Raw genomic sequence first — 17,921 nt, forward strand, 5'->3', positions numbered from 1 at the left:
TGTGCTTATTGAAACCAAAACAATATTTTTGGTTTTAGTCAACGTTTATTTTAGAACAACGAGGGCCCTGCAGCTTCCCCAACTATAACATTTTGCATAGATAGAGCCAAAATAAAACAAGAGTTAACAAAGCTAAAATGCTGGCGACCAATGGGAGATCTATTAGCTTTGCCAATGCTTGTTTTTTCGTTGACGCACAGGGGGACAAAGTGATTTACCCAGAATCATTGGATGGTGGGCTGAGGCCTGGATTTGAACCTGGTTGCCCCTGCTCCAAGGTCAGCCGCTCTGGCCATTAAGCCAGATAATATTGAACAAACTATGGCAGCCAGGAAACCAATGCCGCACCACCTGGAGTATTCAACATAACAGTAGAACCCTATTGCCCACCTTTAATGGCCAGCTACTCATTAGCCATACATTGGTGACAATTACGATTTTTTGGGGGGAGGAACATAATGACTGAAGCCTACTTAGAAACCTGCCTCAAGGAGCTGCGTTCATATTGCCTAGTTGACCCTTGCTTTCTTGATTGTACGCTGTGAACTTTTGAAGGATACAAGTGGATGGATGAAACTTTCCTGAAGTGGCCTTTGTTACAGTGGCTGCGCTTTTGCTTTTTGGATGAAAAACCTGAATAAAAAGATAAAACGCATATGAAAATGGTCTACTAGTCGTATTTTGGATTGATTGTTTTTATACACGTGTGGATGTTGCCTCTCATTTCTAGTATATTAAGGTCAGATTATATACTTCCTTATTGGGGCTTTCAGGCAGCTCTTTCATTAATTGATCTGTTCGGTCAGTATAATTTTGCTTCCACCTACGACAGCATACTGCATTGGGCAATAGGTCAGCTCACCTGAGCCATTGGCTTCCTTCACTGTAATCAACAGCATTCTGCTTGTGCCCAAATTGCACTTGGAACAGAAATATATTCCCCTTAAGGGCCCCAGATCTTTGTGCCTATGTGTGCATATGTTTCATGACCCTTGAAGCTCTAAAGATCCTGCTACTAGACACTCACTAGCAGTGCGCCACATTCTGCACAGACACAGCAAGCATCAGACATTTTTAAAAGATGTAATCCTAGGCCATTGTCAATCCTTCATGTCTGGCTCCTTCCAGGCCTCAGCAGCATACAGCCTGCTGGGAGAAAACTGAGAGTTGGCCACCAGTGAGGGAGCAAACGTTCTGTCAGGAGACAAATAATGGATCTACATCTACTGGATGGACATTGATTAGAGCTGAGATTTCTTTACAAAGAAAAACTATGGGATGGGGACCTGATTGCTTCTCTGTGCCTTTTAACCATGTAACGTGCATCTGACTAACAGGACTTCCTCACACTTACCTCACGTGCATCTGACTCACAGGACTTCCTCACACTTACCTCACGTGCATCTGACTCACAGGACTTCCTCACACTTACCTCATCAGGATTTGCAGGTTGGCCTGTAGCTCATGCCATGTCATCTGCAGAGTGAGGGATCCATGTAATACAGAGTAACCAGAATCTGTGTGTGCGCCTGGGAACTGTTGAACGTGAAATGTCTCCATCAGACCAGAGATGCAGACGAAGACAGTTTGGTGGAGATGCCAAGCATGCCTTGCGACAAATGTCTTTGTGATCCTACTACACTCTGCTAGTGAAAGTACATACTGGTGTTGTGAACAGTATTCACCTCTGTAGCAGTAAGCAATTTGCCATTTGCTGTATGGTCTTCATTGATTTTCTCTACTTTATGCACCAAATTTGGCTGGCATTTGGACTTGCAGTGCATGATGACACTGCCACTCAGTGTCACAATAGGTGCGCTTTTTCCCCAAAACCCTAACGCAAAATTAGCGACACCTAATTAGCTTATTTAATTCTCCATTATGTTCATTGAAAGTTGATACAGGAAAGGCACCAGTGGTTTGGAAGTTAGAAGTCATATGTCTACTGGAATTTTCCCCACTTTTTACTAGAAATATGCAAAGATTACAGTGTGGCTCACAAAGAGCCTTCTTTCAATAGTGTGCAGTGTTGACAGTGTGGTTCACAAAAAACACATTTATATATTTAATTATTTATTTGAAAAGTTTTATAAAACACTAACATGACCCATCACGATATCTGAACTCTGTACACAAAGCAGGCAAGAGGAACCGGAAAAGGTAGTAAATTAAACATGTAGGTAGCTGGTAAGTAGTAACACGAGAAAGAACAATGCAGGAAATAGAAGGTATAAAGCAGTACAAACGCATCACTGTTGTTAAAAAGAAAGCTGTAGAACAGAATTAGAAGCTAGTTCGGGTGGCTTCAGGTCAATCGTTGCAGGTAGCCATTCAGGAGCAACCCTTTGACTTCTTTTTTAATGTGGCAATCGAGGGGTTAGATCTGATTGCGGAAGGAAGAGCGTTCCAAATTCACGGAGCAAGACCAGAGAAGGCTTGGTTATAAGTTCTCCACTTATTGAATTTTTTGGTTTCAGGAGTAGATTATTAGAGCTTCTCAGGGTCCGATTCAAGCCGGATAGTTCAATTTTGCCAGGTAAACTGGAGTGTTATAGTGAAGCGCTTTATGTGTCAAGCAGGCTATCTTGAAACGAAAAGGAGATGCAATTACCAATTTAGTACTTATTATTTTCTTTGGCCTACAGGAGGATTGGTATGTGTGGCATGGTGGTGCGAGTGTAACTACAAAGTTGGAGATATACTTGTTCATGCAAAGAGATATACTTGTGCATGCAAATACAATTTAAAATACAAATAGAGAAGAAAGAAAGGATTTGTAGATATTGGTCCTGACGAAAGCCTATTGACCAGTGGGAATAATTGATGGTTGCAACATGTTGACTCTAGATGCTGGAGATAATAAATTCCTCCAATAGCATCACACTTCGTTTTAATCTTTCCATGATACCTAGGAGTAAAATATTCCTGGTAAAATAGGGCAATTCTAAGCAACTTTATTATAGATCTCTCTCCTGACCGAAAGAGCCCTCTTGTCTAACAAGGTTGAATACGATTTATCCAGGCGAGGACTCAATGGTGAACCATGACAGTAGGAAATAAAAAGTGTCTGAGAGTCCTTTTCAAAACACTAAGGGTTGCCCAAACAGGTCAAGAATAAAAACAAACAAACTACTGTTTCTGAGCGTGTTCTGTCTCTTTTTGTGGTAAGGCTTAACATTTACGGGAAGCTGGCGAACCTACTGGAAATTCTTCTCACTCCTTCTTTTTTTATTAGCTGGTACTCTGTAACTGCTGCAGGAGCACCATAGGACGGACCTACCTGGGAGGGTCTCCTAGGATTTGGGAAAAGGCCTTTAAAAATATGGCAAGAACAGCGCAAGGTCCAACCCACATTATTGTCAATTGGATGATGTTCTGTGGAATGGCCTACCTCCACCCTAAAGGGACCAAGGGCTCAACTCTGCCCTTGTGCCCTCATATCAAACAGGTATTTTATAGGTTTGGGACCTGGCTTCTGTGAGCATCTCATTCTAGTCTGGAACCTTCACTGGAATATTCCCACCTATTCTACTGACATTATGCCACTGAGGGCATTGGACTCCATTCCCATCTCCCTCCCAGACTTGAGTTGTCGTGCCGCTCTTCATAAAATAGCTGATGAAGACATTGTACCTTCTTCGCTGCTCCCCTCATGATTGTCTCCAATCTGTCCCTATTGTCTGGTGATATTTAACTTCCAGAATCTAAAACAAATCCTGAGATCAGTATTCTCTAGTGATATCTTACATAGCTCCCATTTACTGAGACAGGCTACTAGGAGCAATGCTTCAGCAACTCGGGCCTCCATCCATATTCCCTCTATACAGCCTTGACACCCCCATTCGGAAACTTTGTGACCACTGAGTAAGGTAGTAACATAGTTTTCGGATTCATTCACTGCATGATGCTCTTGAAAGATTTCTCACCATTTGTTTAAATTTTTTCCCCAAGATTTCTCTTCTCTCTTGCAATTTCACCTTCCAACTCCTAATTTCCACTCCTATTTCTTACAGCATTGTAATGTGAGTTCCCACTTATAATACCAACTAGAACACAAGTTACAGTCATTACTCATTCACTGCTACTGTCATCTGCATTCCATACACAGCACTCAAAGCACCTGTAAACTTTACGTGGTGGTCACCATACTCCACGGTATTGGGCTATATACACATAGCATCCTTTCTTGCTGATGGTTTTTGCTTATAAGTGCCACAAAATGCTTCTCTGTCTCTTTTACTTTGACCCTTTGTTTTTGGCAAATGTGTGAGCAATAACTTAGCTAACTCCAAAATACCTCCCTGTATGATGGTCTCGTGTAGCTTTCTTGGCTAATTCTCCAGTATTTCTCATGCCAGATAAGCAGGTGGGAGCACGTGCTTTTTAACACATTTCACCCCTCCCCCCACAAATGTACATGCCCATGTACTTCTGTACATTACTTCCGAATGTCCTTGTGTATGTCACACCTACTGATGGAAGGACGCTTTCACCAGGCCTGTGCTGTCTTACTGCATGCCTCTGCTGCTCAAAAATGAATGGAAACATATTAAGTGCTACTGAAATGATGCCATTCTGAAGCTGTGGCTTTTTTCGTATGCATACGGATGTGCCACATTTGCCACATAATCCATCATCTGCTGCATACTTTACAAATTTCAACCAAAAAAGATTCTAGCTCAAATAGACTAAAAGTTACTAAAAAAGCAGCGATGTGTTGCTGCACAGTGGAAGGCCCTTTGCGAAGGTTGCCTGCAATCAATAGTTGATTGCTGTATTTAAGTGTCGAAGCGGTACTAATGGGGTGAATCCTTTGCGTGGCACAGGATGAGGCAAAACCTTCATAATTTTGGCCCTTTGTGATTATCTTCTCACATTTGCTGTGCGTTCAAAGACAAAGGTCAAATGTCATGCCATGCCTTCTGACAAAATTGCTGCTTATTTAGGAACTGCTATTTACTTTTATTTCTCTGACTGCAAAGGGTGAAGATTTTCCAAAAAAGACCTAGATGACAATCTTGCTGGTGTACAGCAAGTGAAAGGGAAGGCTGTAAGGCAGTGTTTCCCAAGCTGTGGGTTGGGAGATGATTTTTGGTGGGTTGCCAAAGATCAGGCAATAAATAAAGATGCATTTAAATCAGAAGCATAGCTAGCCCTCTGGCCGCCCATGCCGGCCCCTGAGTTTGCCGCCCCATGGCAGCGACAGTGAAGGGCGGGGTGGTGCTTGCTATTGCCGCCCCAAGACAGCAGGTAAGAGCAGACCACCTCCCCCACCCCTAGCTACACCACTGCTTTAAATTCTGTATTTACCTGTCAAATTTGCTGCACTTCAAAGACAGGGGTCAAATGTCAAGCTATGTCTTTTTACTGCTTATTTTTTAACAGGAAACTGGTATTTACAAACTCCTCTCACTTTACAGCCAGAGAAAGAAAAATAAAGTAAATTAAGTGACAATCCTGCTGGGGTACATGAAGAGTGGAAGGAAAGCTGGAGGATGTCATTTTTTACTGACACACAACAAAATAGTAAGTAAATACCCTTAAAGGAAATGTACATATTCAAAAGTTAAGAAAGCAAAATGAAGCAAATTAGTTTTTGTAATTCTGAAGTGTGATGAATACAAAGATTTTGGTGGGATCAGAACGAATCAAGACCCTTTACTTAGTGACGTGCACAAATAATAAATATTCACTGGAACCCGATTTCCACACATTAGCCTTTGTAAGCAGCGTAGTTGTATCCATAAAACTACATGTCTGTGCAAATTTAGTCACCATTTCAATGGAAAATATGCTGTCTTCAAATAATAATGTGGTACCATATGATGCTTTATTACATTGAAAAAACGCCCGCAACATATCCATTGATGATAAGCAGGTCACAAAAGTTTGTCCTACTGGAAAATAGGTCGTGGTTATAAAAAGTGTGGGAGGCATGCTGCGGATGTCAGTTTTATTTTTAACACACAACATTTAAAAACCTGTAAATGAATAACACATATTTCAAAATATATAGGGCAATTAGGAGAGAACAAATTAGCACCTTTTTTGTAAATCTGAAGTGTGATGAAAACAAAGATTTTAATAGGATCAAAACAAATCAAGACTCTTTACTCAGGGATGCCCATATGATAAATATTTGCTGTAAACTTCTTCACATACATTGTCGTTTCTGTGCTGTATAGTTTTACTAGTTAAACTGTATGTCCATGCAAATTTGGTTGACATGTCAACGGACAATGTGCTGTCTGTAAACGGCACTGTGCACCCACAACAGTGCTTCAAAATGTACCCCCAGCTACACACCGCAACCTTACCACTCTCCTGCTGAATAGTGCACAGGTTTTTAGTATGCCTGTCTTTTTTTGTTGCATTTTTATATAGTGCGAACTCGACCCCAAGATATTGGAGCGCCTTACATGAGCTCCAGATACATTACACAAGAACACATTCTTTTTTGGTAGGTATGGGGAGATTAAGGGGCATATCAACAATGAGGCGATAGAAAATTATCGCCGCTTTTGCGGCCGTTTTCGGCTAAAAAGCGGCGATAATTTTATTGCCTAATTAGCAAGGTCACGCTAACGTGTGAAACCTTGCTTTAGCTACGAAAACTTAACGCCCAGCTTTGCATCTCTAATGAGATGCAAAGTGGTTGTTCCTGACCTGACATGACAGGAGAAATGTCACTAAGCGACATTTCTCCTATCATCAAGCCCCATGCTATGAAGCATAGCGGCAGGAAAAGTAGCGATAACCCCTGTTATCGCTACTTTCCTTACGCCTGCTTCAGGACTGACTTAGCCATGATATCCTATGGAAGGTGGATATCATGGCTAAGTTTGTGAGTCCCTATCAATAAGCTAACGCCACATTTCGGGAGATTATCGCTGGGTTTCCAGCGATAATCTCACGTTAGGTAGTTAGCGCTAGGATTTTTATCGCTTTTGAGATAAGCGTTGCTAATAGCACGCTATCTCAGCGATAAAAATCCACGCTAGCCGGCGATAATTACCCTAGCGCTAAGTGCGCTTAGCGATAATTATCGTCTGTTGTTGTTGATATGCCCCCAAGTGATTTGCCCAGAATCCCAGGATGTAGAGCTGACGCTGAGACTCGAACCTGGTTCCCCAGCTCCAAAGTCGGAGGCTCTGGCCGTTACGCTTTGACTTTTCACAATTGCTATAAGTTTAGTGATATACCATTGAAGGTTCAAATGGTTCCAGCACCACTGTTTTTTGCATTTCTTCAAACTTCTCCCCTCAGATTCTTTTCGGGTCCAATGTCGTCATGAGCCTTCTGCTGACATTTTCTATCCACCTATTTAGCCGCTCGAGTGACACGCAAGGCAGTGGAGAGAAGAATCCTGCGGGAACACTGTCTTGCAAAGGTCAAAAGAATGATCAGATGCTGCACAGCGCTTAAATTCCCCGAGTCCATGGAGGCGCAACATCTTGTTAAAGAATTAAAACCGGAACAACCACGAGTTAAAAGTTTACAGCAGAAACATACAGTATGTTCTTAGAGTCACACGTTTGAATACTCCTGGCAAGGGCGACTCAGCCTTTCAACCTTCTTGTAAATTAAGTGGCATTAAATTGAGTAACGCTGCCATCTTTTATTCACAGCGCTTAGACACGTGACTAGTGTGCTCTGAAGCGCTAGATTAAACAGCGAATTATTATTTTATTCCCAGTGGAACTTTGTTGGTAGCGTTCTGGGCACTGCAGTCACAGTCTTGGGAATGGTCAGTGGGGGTTGGGTGGACTGTCTCAGCGCCTGAAAATGACATCTGTAGATAAATGCCCATTAACACGAAGAGGAAGAAAGCGCTTAATGGTCTTCTAGTCAGATCATGGTTGGTGGGGAGCCGGTGGGAATCGGCCCGCGTAATCTCTGCTGATAAAAGGCCGCAGCGCTTTGCACGCATTCTGCTGTCGAACTGTATCAGAAGTGGGCTCGTTATTTTTAATGACCTCGGTTGATGTTCACATTTTGATTAACCTCTACCACGCTCCCCCTGACAATAATGAACGCTAATTACAGAGGTGCCATATTAGATTAGGAGCACGCGGTCACTGCGCGGCCTCTGAAGCCTCTCACGTGCTCTAGACGGTCCTTCTGCCCTCTGTTATTAGCGAGCCTGTGTAGACAAGGGGGCCTGGACCACGTGACATATGTCTGGGGGCGTCTCTAGATAGGCCCTGAGGAAGCAGAGCAGGAAAGCTTTCAATTTGGTCACTGAGGTGCTAGTTCAGTGACATTGCCATGTGTCTGATAATGCTTTGATTACTTACCGGTAATTGCATTACTCTGAGTCCTTCTCTTGCTAAGATTCCAAACAATATGATGTCTCCGTGCCTCTCCTGACCCTTTTTCAAGCATAAAAGCTCCTCCCACCTCTAGACTTCCTGTTTCATCTGCAAGCCCCGAACACACAGGGCTGGGAGGGAAGCAGTGAAGAATCGAAGGACTCGAAGTACTGCAATTACCGGTAAGTAATTGAAGCATTACCCCCTTGTCTCTCACACTACTAAAAATATGAGATGTATCCAAGCTAAGAAAATCCAGGACAACTTAGTACATAGAAGAAACAACCTACAAAAGTAGGAAGAAGCAAACAGCGGACACTTCCAAGGAGACAGAACCGCAGACCCAAAGTTATTTCACCACTCCAAACGACCCAGGAAAGCATGAGAAATGTAGAGTGGAACCCACAAAAGGCCTCCTGGCAAAAGGCAAACAAAGAATCCCCCTAACACTCAGCAAGGGAAGCCGACAAAGCTTGAGTTAACAAACCCAAAACTTCCAAAGGAACACCAAACTTGTAAGAGGCCAAGGACACCAAAAACAAAGACACCAGCTCATGGGGAGGGTATCAGGCCTGAAGGCGAGAAATTAAGAGGAGTCCCACTAGAATAGAGCCACCCACACCAGAAAAAACAGCTCTCTGGATGACCAGGGAAACCATACAACCATCTCAGGAGACCGAGGAAATGGACAAAAAGTGGGCAAAAGCCCCACCGGAAGGAACTGAAAAGAAAAGTGCATTTTGGGAGCAAAATCTGGGCCCAAATGCAAAACCACCCACTTGGCAAAGAACTGCAAAAATGGAGCCCCACAAAAAATGTCCCTAAATCCCATAACCCCCTTGCTGAGGTAACAGCAGAACAAACTCTTCCACTGTGAGAGACCAAAAATCCACAGAATAACAAGCCCCAAACAAAACGGGAAATGCAGAGCACAAAAAACCAAAGGAAGAGCCCAGGCTGAACCAACCGGGAAAGCCGAGTGTGAAGATTAAAACGACTGGAACCAGGTTAGTCCCGGCACCAGATGATCCTCAAAAAAACTCAGAGGAGTCCCAAATGCCCTGATAGCCACCCCTATTAGTGACAAGGGAGAATGACTAAATCCCAAGGAAAAAACCCATCAGGTAGGAACTGCAAAGCCAGAGAAAGAGAAGCTGTAAGCGGCATCTACTGCTGCCTCTCCCCAACATTGCCTAAAGGACACCTAAGAAGAGCTGAAGAAGGCCAGTGGAAGGACCCAGAGAGATCTGACCAGAAGAGGAGACAGCAACAGGAGAACTCAGAAACAGGAAAGCCGCCTGTGTAGTCTGCAGACCAGCAAGTAGAGACGAACATGAAACCGGTCCCGGAAAAGGGGAAAACCACAGGAGATAGAACCATGGGGAACAGCAACTGCCTGCACCTCCAGCCCCAAGACGAGGAAATCAGGAGGATCGGGTCCAAGTGAAAGCCACCAGAAACATTGAAGCCCCCACCTCCGACTCCCTGAACACAAAATCTCAGGGGGAAAGGGAAAGATAGCAAGCAAAAGAAGACTCGCTGGCCAAGGTCAGGACAGAAAATCCATCCCCCATGCTTCCGGCTCCCACCTCCCGGATCAACCAGCAGGGAAAAAAGAGATGTGAGGGAAGGTACAAATAGATACACCACCAGACATCCACACCTCAGAAAGAACTGGCCACACAATAGGGGAGAAGGAGAAGTCGCTGGGGGAGGGCAACACCCTGCTAAACCAGTCTGCCGAAGGGGACAGAAGGTTCACAATAGAAAGCACCGTCCATTAAGGAGATGACCAGACAGGGACAGGACCTCATCCTCCTCATCCTCCTCTGTCGCAAAATGATTGCACTGAGGGACAGGCAGACTGGGGCAAGACAACCTTTAGCAGAATTAATAAAAAAGGAAAGGAGAGCTGAACAGACAGCTAAGAGCCCCCTCTGGTTGGTGAACGTACACACTGAATGGTAGATAAAAGACCACAGCCAGAAGGGAGGACATCCAGGCATCCCACAACCACCAACAGAGGGGGAGGACACCAAGAGACCTCCTGTGAGGTGCAAGGGCCGAACCATCCAGCCCGGTCCTGCCGCAAGTCCTCTGAACCAGAAGAGGAAGAGACAAAACCAGCAAGGCAGGATCCGAGTACTGAAGGAGGATAAGTCCATGTGGAACCGAGCACAGGGGCCCAAAAAAGTAAAATACAATGGCCATTAAGACTCCCAGAACAGAGCTGACTTAGGCCCCATAAAGTTCCGGGTGCAACAGAGAATGTGCACCAACAATGAGGAATCCAAGGGATGCTGATATGTAGACCACCCCAGGAACAAGGAAGGCCTCTGTGCTTCTTCTGATCATCGTCGAAGGAGAATCTGAAAGAAGGCCTGTGAAAGGATGTGACCTGCAAAGCAATGGGTTCCAACTAAGTATGTGCAGACCTCAGAAGTATGGTGTTGTGCATCAATATCATGCAAAAATGAACAGTCTTGTGCAAGAAGGAGTGTCATGACAGCGAGCACTGGAAGAATGCGACCCAACACCTGCTGTATGAAAAAGGACGAATGAGGAGACCACCTAAAAATTCACAAAGCTACCCCGAACAGGACAGGAGAAGGGACACAACCCAAAACCTGAGGCAGGGAGGCAAAGTCGAGAGATCACCAGTGCCAAACCTAGTCCAGAACCCAGTGCTCCATGAAAGAGGAGTCCCAAAGAGGGGCATTGAAATAGCCGACGACCAGCCATGCCCAAAGTCGCAGGGCCAGAGTAGTCCAGACAGCTGAGCGGATGCAACCCCCGAGGCAGACCCAACAAGTGACCTCGCAGGCCAATGAGGCGGGTACAAGCGACGGCATGCAGATCCAACCAACAGCCCCCTACTGAAACACCACCTTCAGAGAGTCAGAATCTGTGAGAAAATTGATAGTCATTGTAAGGTCTTTCTGAACAAGCTTCCACATCTAGTTGGAAGTCATGGTCAGACAATACCCACAAAATATAGAAATGGGCCACAATGAATGATAATAGTGAATTGCCCTTGGAACTGAGTATCCAGTTGTGACCTGGATTAGCAGGCGTGGTTGCCTAAGGCCACGTCAATTTACTGTGTAGCAACGCACCCTGGTGACTCCTGTTACACAACGCCAGTGGGCTATGCTTTTTTGATTGTGCCGCCCATGAGACGATCTGCAATGCCATGTACTGTTGGCACTATTTAAAACGACCACAGAGCCTTCAAATGCATCCCCAATGCCTTCTGTCCAGAGAAAGCATCAACCATGTGCATATGGCATCACCCCAACCTCGAACTCGGGAGAGGGAGAACGCTTTACGCACCCCCGGGTGTGGAGCAGAAAAGCAGGGAACCAGGAATCCATCCAAAATGGTGGAAAGAAGGAAAAAGGGGCCAAACATACAAATGAAAGCCCTGCCACAAAGAAAAGGGGGTCGACCCACCTGTAGGCTGTTACAGCCGAGATGTGCACTGCGGCTTCCCGCTGCACTGCTGAAAGCGGCACCAGGAGAAGCATCAAATTCTCCTCTCCAGGACACCCAGGAGAATGCCAGTGACCCAGAGAAGCACAACACTCCATGCAACCCAGACGTGCTCCAAAACCCTGGCACTGCACACAACTCTGGTGGTAGAGCCCGGTCCATTCATGCTTTGTGATGGCGAACTTGGCACGCAAATGTTCTCATACAGCTGTCCAGTCTACCCACTTTCACACTCGTATTTGAAGGAGCCGAGGTATTAATGCAAATGCCACCATTTTGGCAGATGTTCCAAGGGTGGGTGGCTCTCATGCCCAACATTGCAGCAATTCTTGCCCTGATAACCTGGGGAAGAGATGCAATTGTAGTGATCATTCCAGTTTATACAAGTGAGCACCAGTGGCATGATGGTTGGTTGCACATGCATCAACCAGGGAGCAGCCTTGTCTTTGGAATCCCTTTGGGCAGTTGCACATGAACTTTACAGTGCCATCAATCACAAAGTTTGGACTGACCACTCCGTTGCAGAAGAATGCTTGGTGGCAAGGGTCTTGGAACTGGCATCAGTCACCAGTGAGCTCTGGGCGGCACCACACAGGACTCTGTTTCATTGGAGTACCTGTTACACTTGCCCCCATTCTTGCAGGGCGGTTACCATCCCACCATTGGGACTAACATTAAAAAATATATATATTAATCAATCAATATCTTTATATTGGTATAAAGGGCCATAAAAGAGCAAGCTAATCATATAGCTACGGATTATTTAAAAGCAAATAAAAATACAAAACATATAAAAACGAGAAAGAAAAACTGACTAAAAATAATACAATAAAACCAAGATAAAATATGTTATGTAATCAATAAAACTACTTTTCGCTACCTCTCTATAGTTACCGAAAGCGCCTTGTTTCTCCATGTACAATAAAACAACATTAATACGCTACATTTTACCGTAAAATGCAGAACTAAGTCAAAGTGTGGCCTAAACAATATAACTGCCTTTTTATTTTATAAGGAATATATATATATATATATATATATATATTATGTGTATATATATATATATATATGTGTGTGTGTGTGTGTGTGTGTGTTCAGCAACACCACTCCTAAAAGCCAAAGACCTAAATAGGAGATAAATGGCAATTAAGGAAGCTTGCAGTAGTATCCAAGTAGTGCACACATGCCAGAAAACAACTGTAAATATTTACTGAAAATTACAATAAATTGTGACATTCGCCGTAAACTTTTACCATGAATGGCACACACTAAAGCAAAATTGCTTAGTGGCATAATTTTGTGAATTTTGCATCATAAACGTAACACGAAATTCCCAGATTACATAAATTATGCTGCTGTAATTTACTTTTCGCCCAGTCCTACAGTTGTGACCCATATACCTATATTCAGTACATTTGGAGAATTATTTCTCAAGCACAAATTACTACTGGAGTCTGAGTCCCTGCATCTTCTTGTCTCAGAGCACCTCTACATTTTTTGAAAAAAACTAATATTTCATGTCATACTTTCTGCTCCGTTTCATGCTGCTATATGTGTACCTTGCTTCTTAATTTTCTTGCACGGGTGCCTTTCCAAAGGAAGACAAATCTTGCTGCCTGGAAGACAGTCCTTGATTAACACTAGAGGACCTATGACGATCAAAATCTCCTGGCTCACCTTCTTGTTCACTTCTTCTCTTCTTGCAAGCTAATGTCCTTGCATCATCTGGGGATTACGACTCCAGGAAGGACTGTATTGACACAGAGTTCATCCTGTGGTGGCATCAAATACCTTTCGATGGGTCAAAGTACTTGGAGGTCATTTCTGCTGTCACAGCATCTTTTACTGCCTGCTTTGATTCTTTCTAGCCCCAGATGGCTTCTTCCCAGCTCCAGTTGGCTGTCCATTTGGCCTACATTTGTAGAGGCTCCGTTATAGAGATGAGATTCTGGATGAACCTCTCACAGCAAGTTACTATGCCAAGGAAAGTTGTGACTTCAGATATGGACATAGGATGTCTTCCACCCTGGACTGGTCAGGGGCAACATATTCAGTGCAGAATCTATAACCACTATATGTTTAGTTAAACTTTCAGGAACTCTAAACTTTTCTGATTCAGCATAAGGCCAAAGATTCTAAGGTCTAAGGTAAAATGCACAGAGGTCTACAGCCAGTCAAAGTATTGTTCAGCAAAAGGCATAACCATCCGGGGTGACCCTGCAGAAAGAGCACATTTCCAACACAGCCCCCACCAGCCAAAAGCTAGGGTAGTCAATACCTCGATGGGCTTCCCAGCACAGGTGATAACACGGGTAAAGTTTGCCTCACCTGCAGTGTCATTTGCCTGTTCTAAGCCCATGTGAACCTATCTGTATCCCTCTGTCATCAAACTCCTGGGCCACTGGACTGGAGAACCCATCTGTGAGGCTCCTAACCTTAAATTTCTCACAGATGCATCCCAGTATGCAAATAGTGCCACGATGGCGAACAAGGTGATGTGGCCCATTCTTCCCTCTAAGTCAGACAGTTTTTCCAAACCTAGGAAAACCTCTGACCACACGGACAGCAACCAACAGAAGCCTCTGACAGCTGTCAGTGTCAAGAGCCAGGCCCCTGGCCATCCTGTGTTGGGTGGAGGTTCCAGTCTGAGTCCTTGGACAGTCCTCACCTCCATCCGTTCTCATGAAGTCTGGCCTCTTCCATTTTTCAGAGAGGGGGGCTACACTTTCAGGTTGTAGATACCTTCTTTCCACTCTCACTCCTGCGATCTCGGTGGTGGTATCCTGAGAATTACATCTCACCCCAGGGTGTGCAGCCTGAGACTGAAAAGGTGCCTGGCAGTTCAGGACTTCCCGGTGGGACCACAGCCCCCTTCAAGGGTGCCACTCTCTGTCTATGTTGTGAAGAGCTCCGCCTGTGGCAGCTCTCCTGTCCTCTATCTCTGGGACTGCACAGGCAGAACCTCCAGGTCAGAAATGACCTCACCAGGGTCACTCCTGGGGTGCTCTTCTCTCAGAGCAGGTTACACCTGGTGTACTGGTCCTCCCACTATAGATTGCCTCCACTTCCTACCCCTTAATCTCCATATGGGCCTCAGTACTTTTTGTCTGAAGATAGTGCCCACAGAAATTTGACCAGTTGGAGTGCATGGTGTACCTGCCCCACCCACCTGGGTTACCCTACATACCCATCCTAATAGATACTGCTCTGGGGAAACCAGTTTTTTTACCACCATGGTCTGGTGGGCACAGGTATCCCTGAGAGCAGTGACACAGACCTCATTCACTGTGATCTGGTGAAAGTAATGACTCCCACCCTGAGTGACCACTTTACCTTCTGGGATCAACTCCAACTAAGGGACACTAGGGCATGTTCTACTATCTCTTCCTCAGTATAACTTCCCTCCGAAGGCACATTGGCCACCCCGGTGGAATGCCCACCTGTGGGTGGTTTCTTGGTGCAGACAGAGTTCCCCTGCTTGCACTGACTGTGAAGAGTCAAAACACCTGGGTGGAAGAAAGAAAGCCTTGGGCTTCTGCCAATCAAAACCTCCCCCTTGTGCTCAGATGGGGTATGGTATGTGTTAACTTTCAGCCCTGACAAAGTTCCTTGTGTAGGAACGAAACACATTGACTGAGCTGTATGTGCTATTGCAAAAAAGATTATATTGAAATAAAGAGTTTGAAAATACGCAAGTGTCTGGACTTCATTACCTGGCGCACCCCCACTCACTTCATCACCTAAGGATCTGGAACATAAAGGCACCACACAAAGCAGGACGTTACACTTATGAAACAAGCGTGAGATGCAGACCTACAAGTCCGCCGTTGGTTTTTCCTTTTTTGAATATCTCCAAGTCCTTGACTCATGCCACTGGCATCCAAGTCACACCAGGAATCATTCCCTAAAGTCTCTGCCACGACTTCCTGGTAAACTCTCCAGAACCAGGGAGCATTCTTGGCGACCTCGGTGTTTCCTCTTTTGACGGTCACCATAGTCCCATTGGTTCTTACAATCTCCCATGGGTCTCTCTCAAATGGAGTAATGAATTTCCACCCCGGGTGAAGATCTTTGATGACCACATGGTCTTCAACTCGCAATGTTGGTCAATCTGCATTCCACCAGTCATTGCATGGTGGTCCTTAATCTTTCATGGTGGTCCTCCTGCGTTGTGGAGAATATGAGGATGTCATCGCTGACATTGAGTAACCCAATCAGCGCTGAGAGCACGTTCCTTATTGCTCCCTGGAACACTTTGCCCACTGAAGGTACATCAAAGCTGGGGCGCTTATCTCTCCGGAGCCCCATGTGAGTACAAAACATAGTGATGTACCTGCTTTACTCCTCCAACATGAGTTGGTAGTAACCAGAGTTGAGATCCAGTTTGATGGTTGGCGTGATAGACCGTTCTCTGGGCATGGCCTTGTTGGGTAGCCTCATGTCTACACATAGCCATAGTGTGCCAGGCTGTTTGGGTTTGGGTGAAATCATCAATGGGAATACCCACAGAGTTGGCCCTTCACTGTCTGTATCACCCCAGCACATTCTAGTTGCTCAACTTCTCTTTCCATCTGGGGGTGAAATTTAAAGGGCACCCTCCTATGCCGCAGTGTCACTGGATGAATTGTGTTGTCAATATGTAGCTTAACCTGGACATCTTTCAGGCACCCCATCCCTCGAAACAGCATAGGATACTCGTCCATGATGTTATCTGCATGACATTGATGGACTTGTTTCACAAATACTACTAGCCCTAGGTCCTCGGCAGCGTAGCAGCCCGCAGTGTACCTGTACATTTCTTGGTCACATGAAATTTAGCTGTTGTCTAGTCACTTTCACTGACCACCTATACCTCGATGACTCCTAGAAGAGGGATGGGAATTGTGCTCCCATAGGTATATATCCGGGCCTTTGTTGGCATCACCTTAGGCCTGGGGTTTAATTTCTGTAATTGCTCTGAAGCAATGACATTTACTGATGCCCCAGTGCCAATGAGGGCTGAAATTTTCACACATTCAACCTCAATTTAGCACAAAGGCGGTGGTCTCTGCTTTTGATTGGTGCACCCGTGAAGGATATAGTGAACATGTCTTCATCTTCCTTGTCTTCTGGCTTGCCATCATCTTCGCCACCACCCAGCTACATTTGACGGATATTCGTAGGTTGTCTTGGATTGGCCCCTGTGACTGTCCCTGCAGCTGTACTGAGACACACCTTTGCAAAGTGATTGAGTCGGCCACACTAAAAGTGCTGTTTCCTTGAATAGAGCACCCTCTGGAAGGGTGTTGACCCTTGCCACAAGTCCCACATGCTATATCACTGGTTTGAAGCATGCCACTTGCCCTGGGTTTGGAGCAGTGTTGTTGAATAGCATCCATGTGCTCGTCCTTAATTCTCACCCCGATCGCGACTGGAGTAGCTGGGTATAGGGCATGCAAGAGCAGTAGCTCATGAGACCTGACGAGGATCTCATCAAGTGAAATGCCTGGTTGCTGCAGAATCAATTTACGAAGATTGGATAAACAACAGCCCTGGACCAGTTGGGCTCTGATCTCGTCCTGTTTGTCTATGCCTGTGCACGTGCTCGCCAGCTTACAGAGTCTAGCAAAATAAGTGTCCACCTTTTCACTCTGAATGGCATGGCGCAGTTTGAACCTCTCTAATTCATTTGTGGGTCAAATTGTCTATTTAAGGCAGCCACAGCGGCATCAAAATCCTCCGGTGCTCCTGTGTTCGGCAAGTTTTGGAACAAATCATAAAGTTTGTCCCCTCCCATGTGTAGCTTTAGGGCCACTTCACAGTGCCATCCATTTTGCTGTTTGCACAGAAATGTTTTTGCTGTCTTCCTACCCAGTGGTGCCATCTTGGTGCCACAGTTGCAGGATTGTCTAATTGGCTGAACAGTGGCAGTGTGCACGCCAGGGCCTGCACGCTCTGATGCTGTGCACATGGCGCCGAGGCTGGGGTACAGCTACTTGCCCTTGCTCACTCATCTACGCCTTGTGGCTCTCTCAGATGCTTACTGTGAATGCTTTTCCTGGCCGGCCAGGCACTTAATTCCCTGTTTGCCTCCCTGCCACTTGATAGCAGACTGCTTATGTCCTGCTGTTCACCTTT

The 17,921-nt window shown here is 45.2% G+C and overlaps 1 protein-coding gene across 1 annotated transcript in view; it reads left to right on the plus strand.

Moving 5' to 3' along the window:
- The window catches only part of WFDC1 (WAP four-disulfide core domain 1), a 470,630-nt gene that overhangs the window by 145,068 nt on the left and 307,641 nt on the right, over nt 1-17,921 (plus strand). Inside the window, exon 2 of the mRNA XM_085637491.1 lies at nt 5,421-5,526. Within this exon, the coding sequence (XP_085493617.1) occupies nt 5,470-5,526 (57 nt within the window). The 5' untranslated portion in view covers nt 5,421-5,469. The remainder of the gene's footprint in view (nt 1-5,420; nt 5,527-17,921) is intronic.

The sequence above is a fragment of the Triturus cristatus genome, chromosome 12 (assembly GCF_964204655.1).
Source record: "Triturus cristatus chromosome 12, aTriCri1.1, whole genome shotgun sequence".
NCBI lineage: Eukaryota > Metazoa > Chordata > Amphibia > Caudata > Salamandridae > Triturus > Triturus cristatus.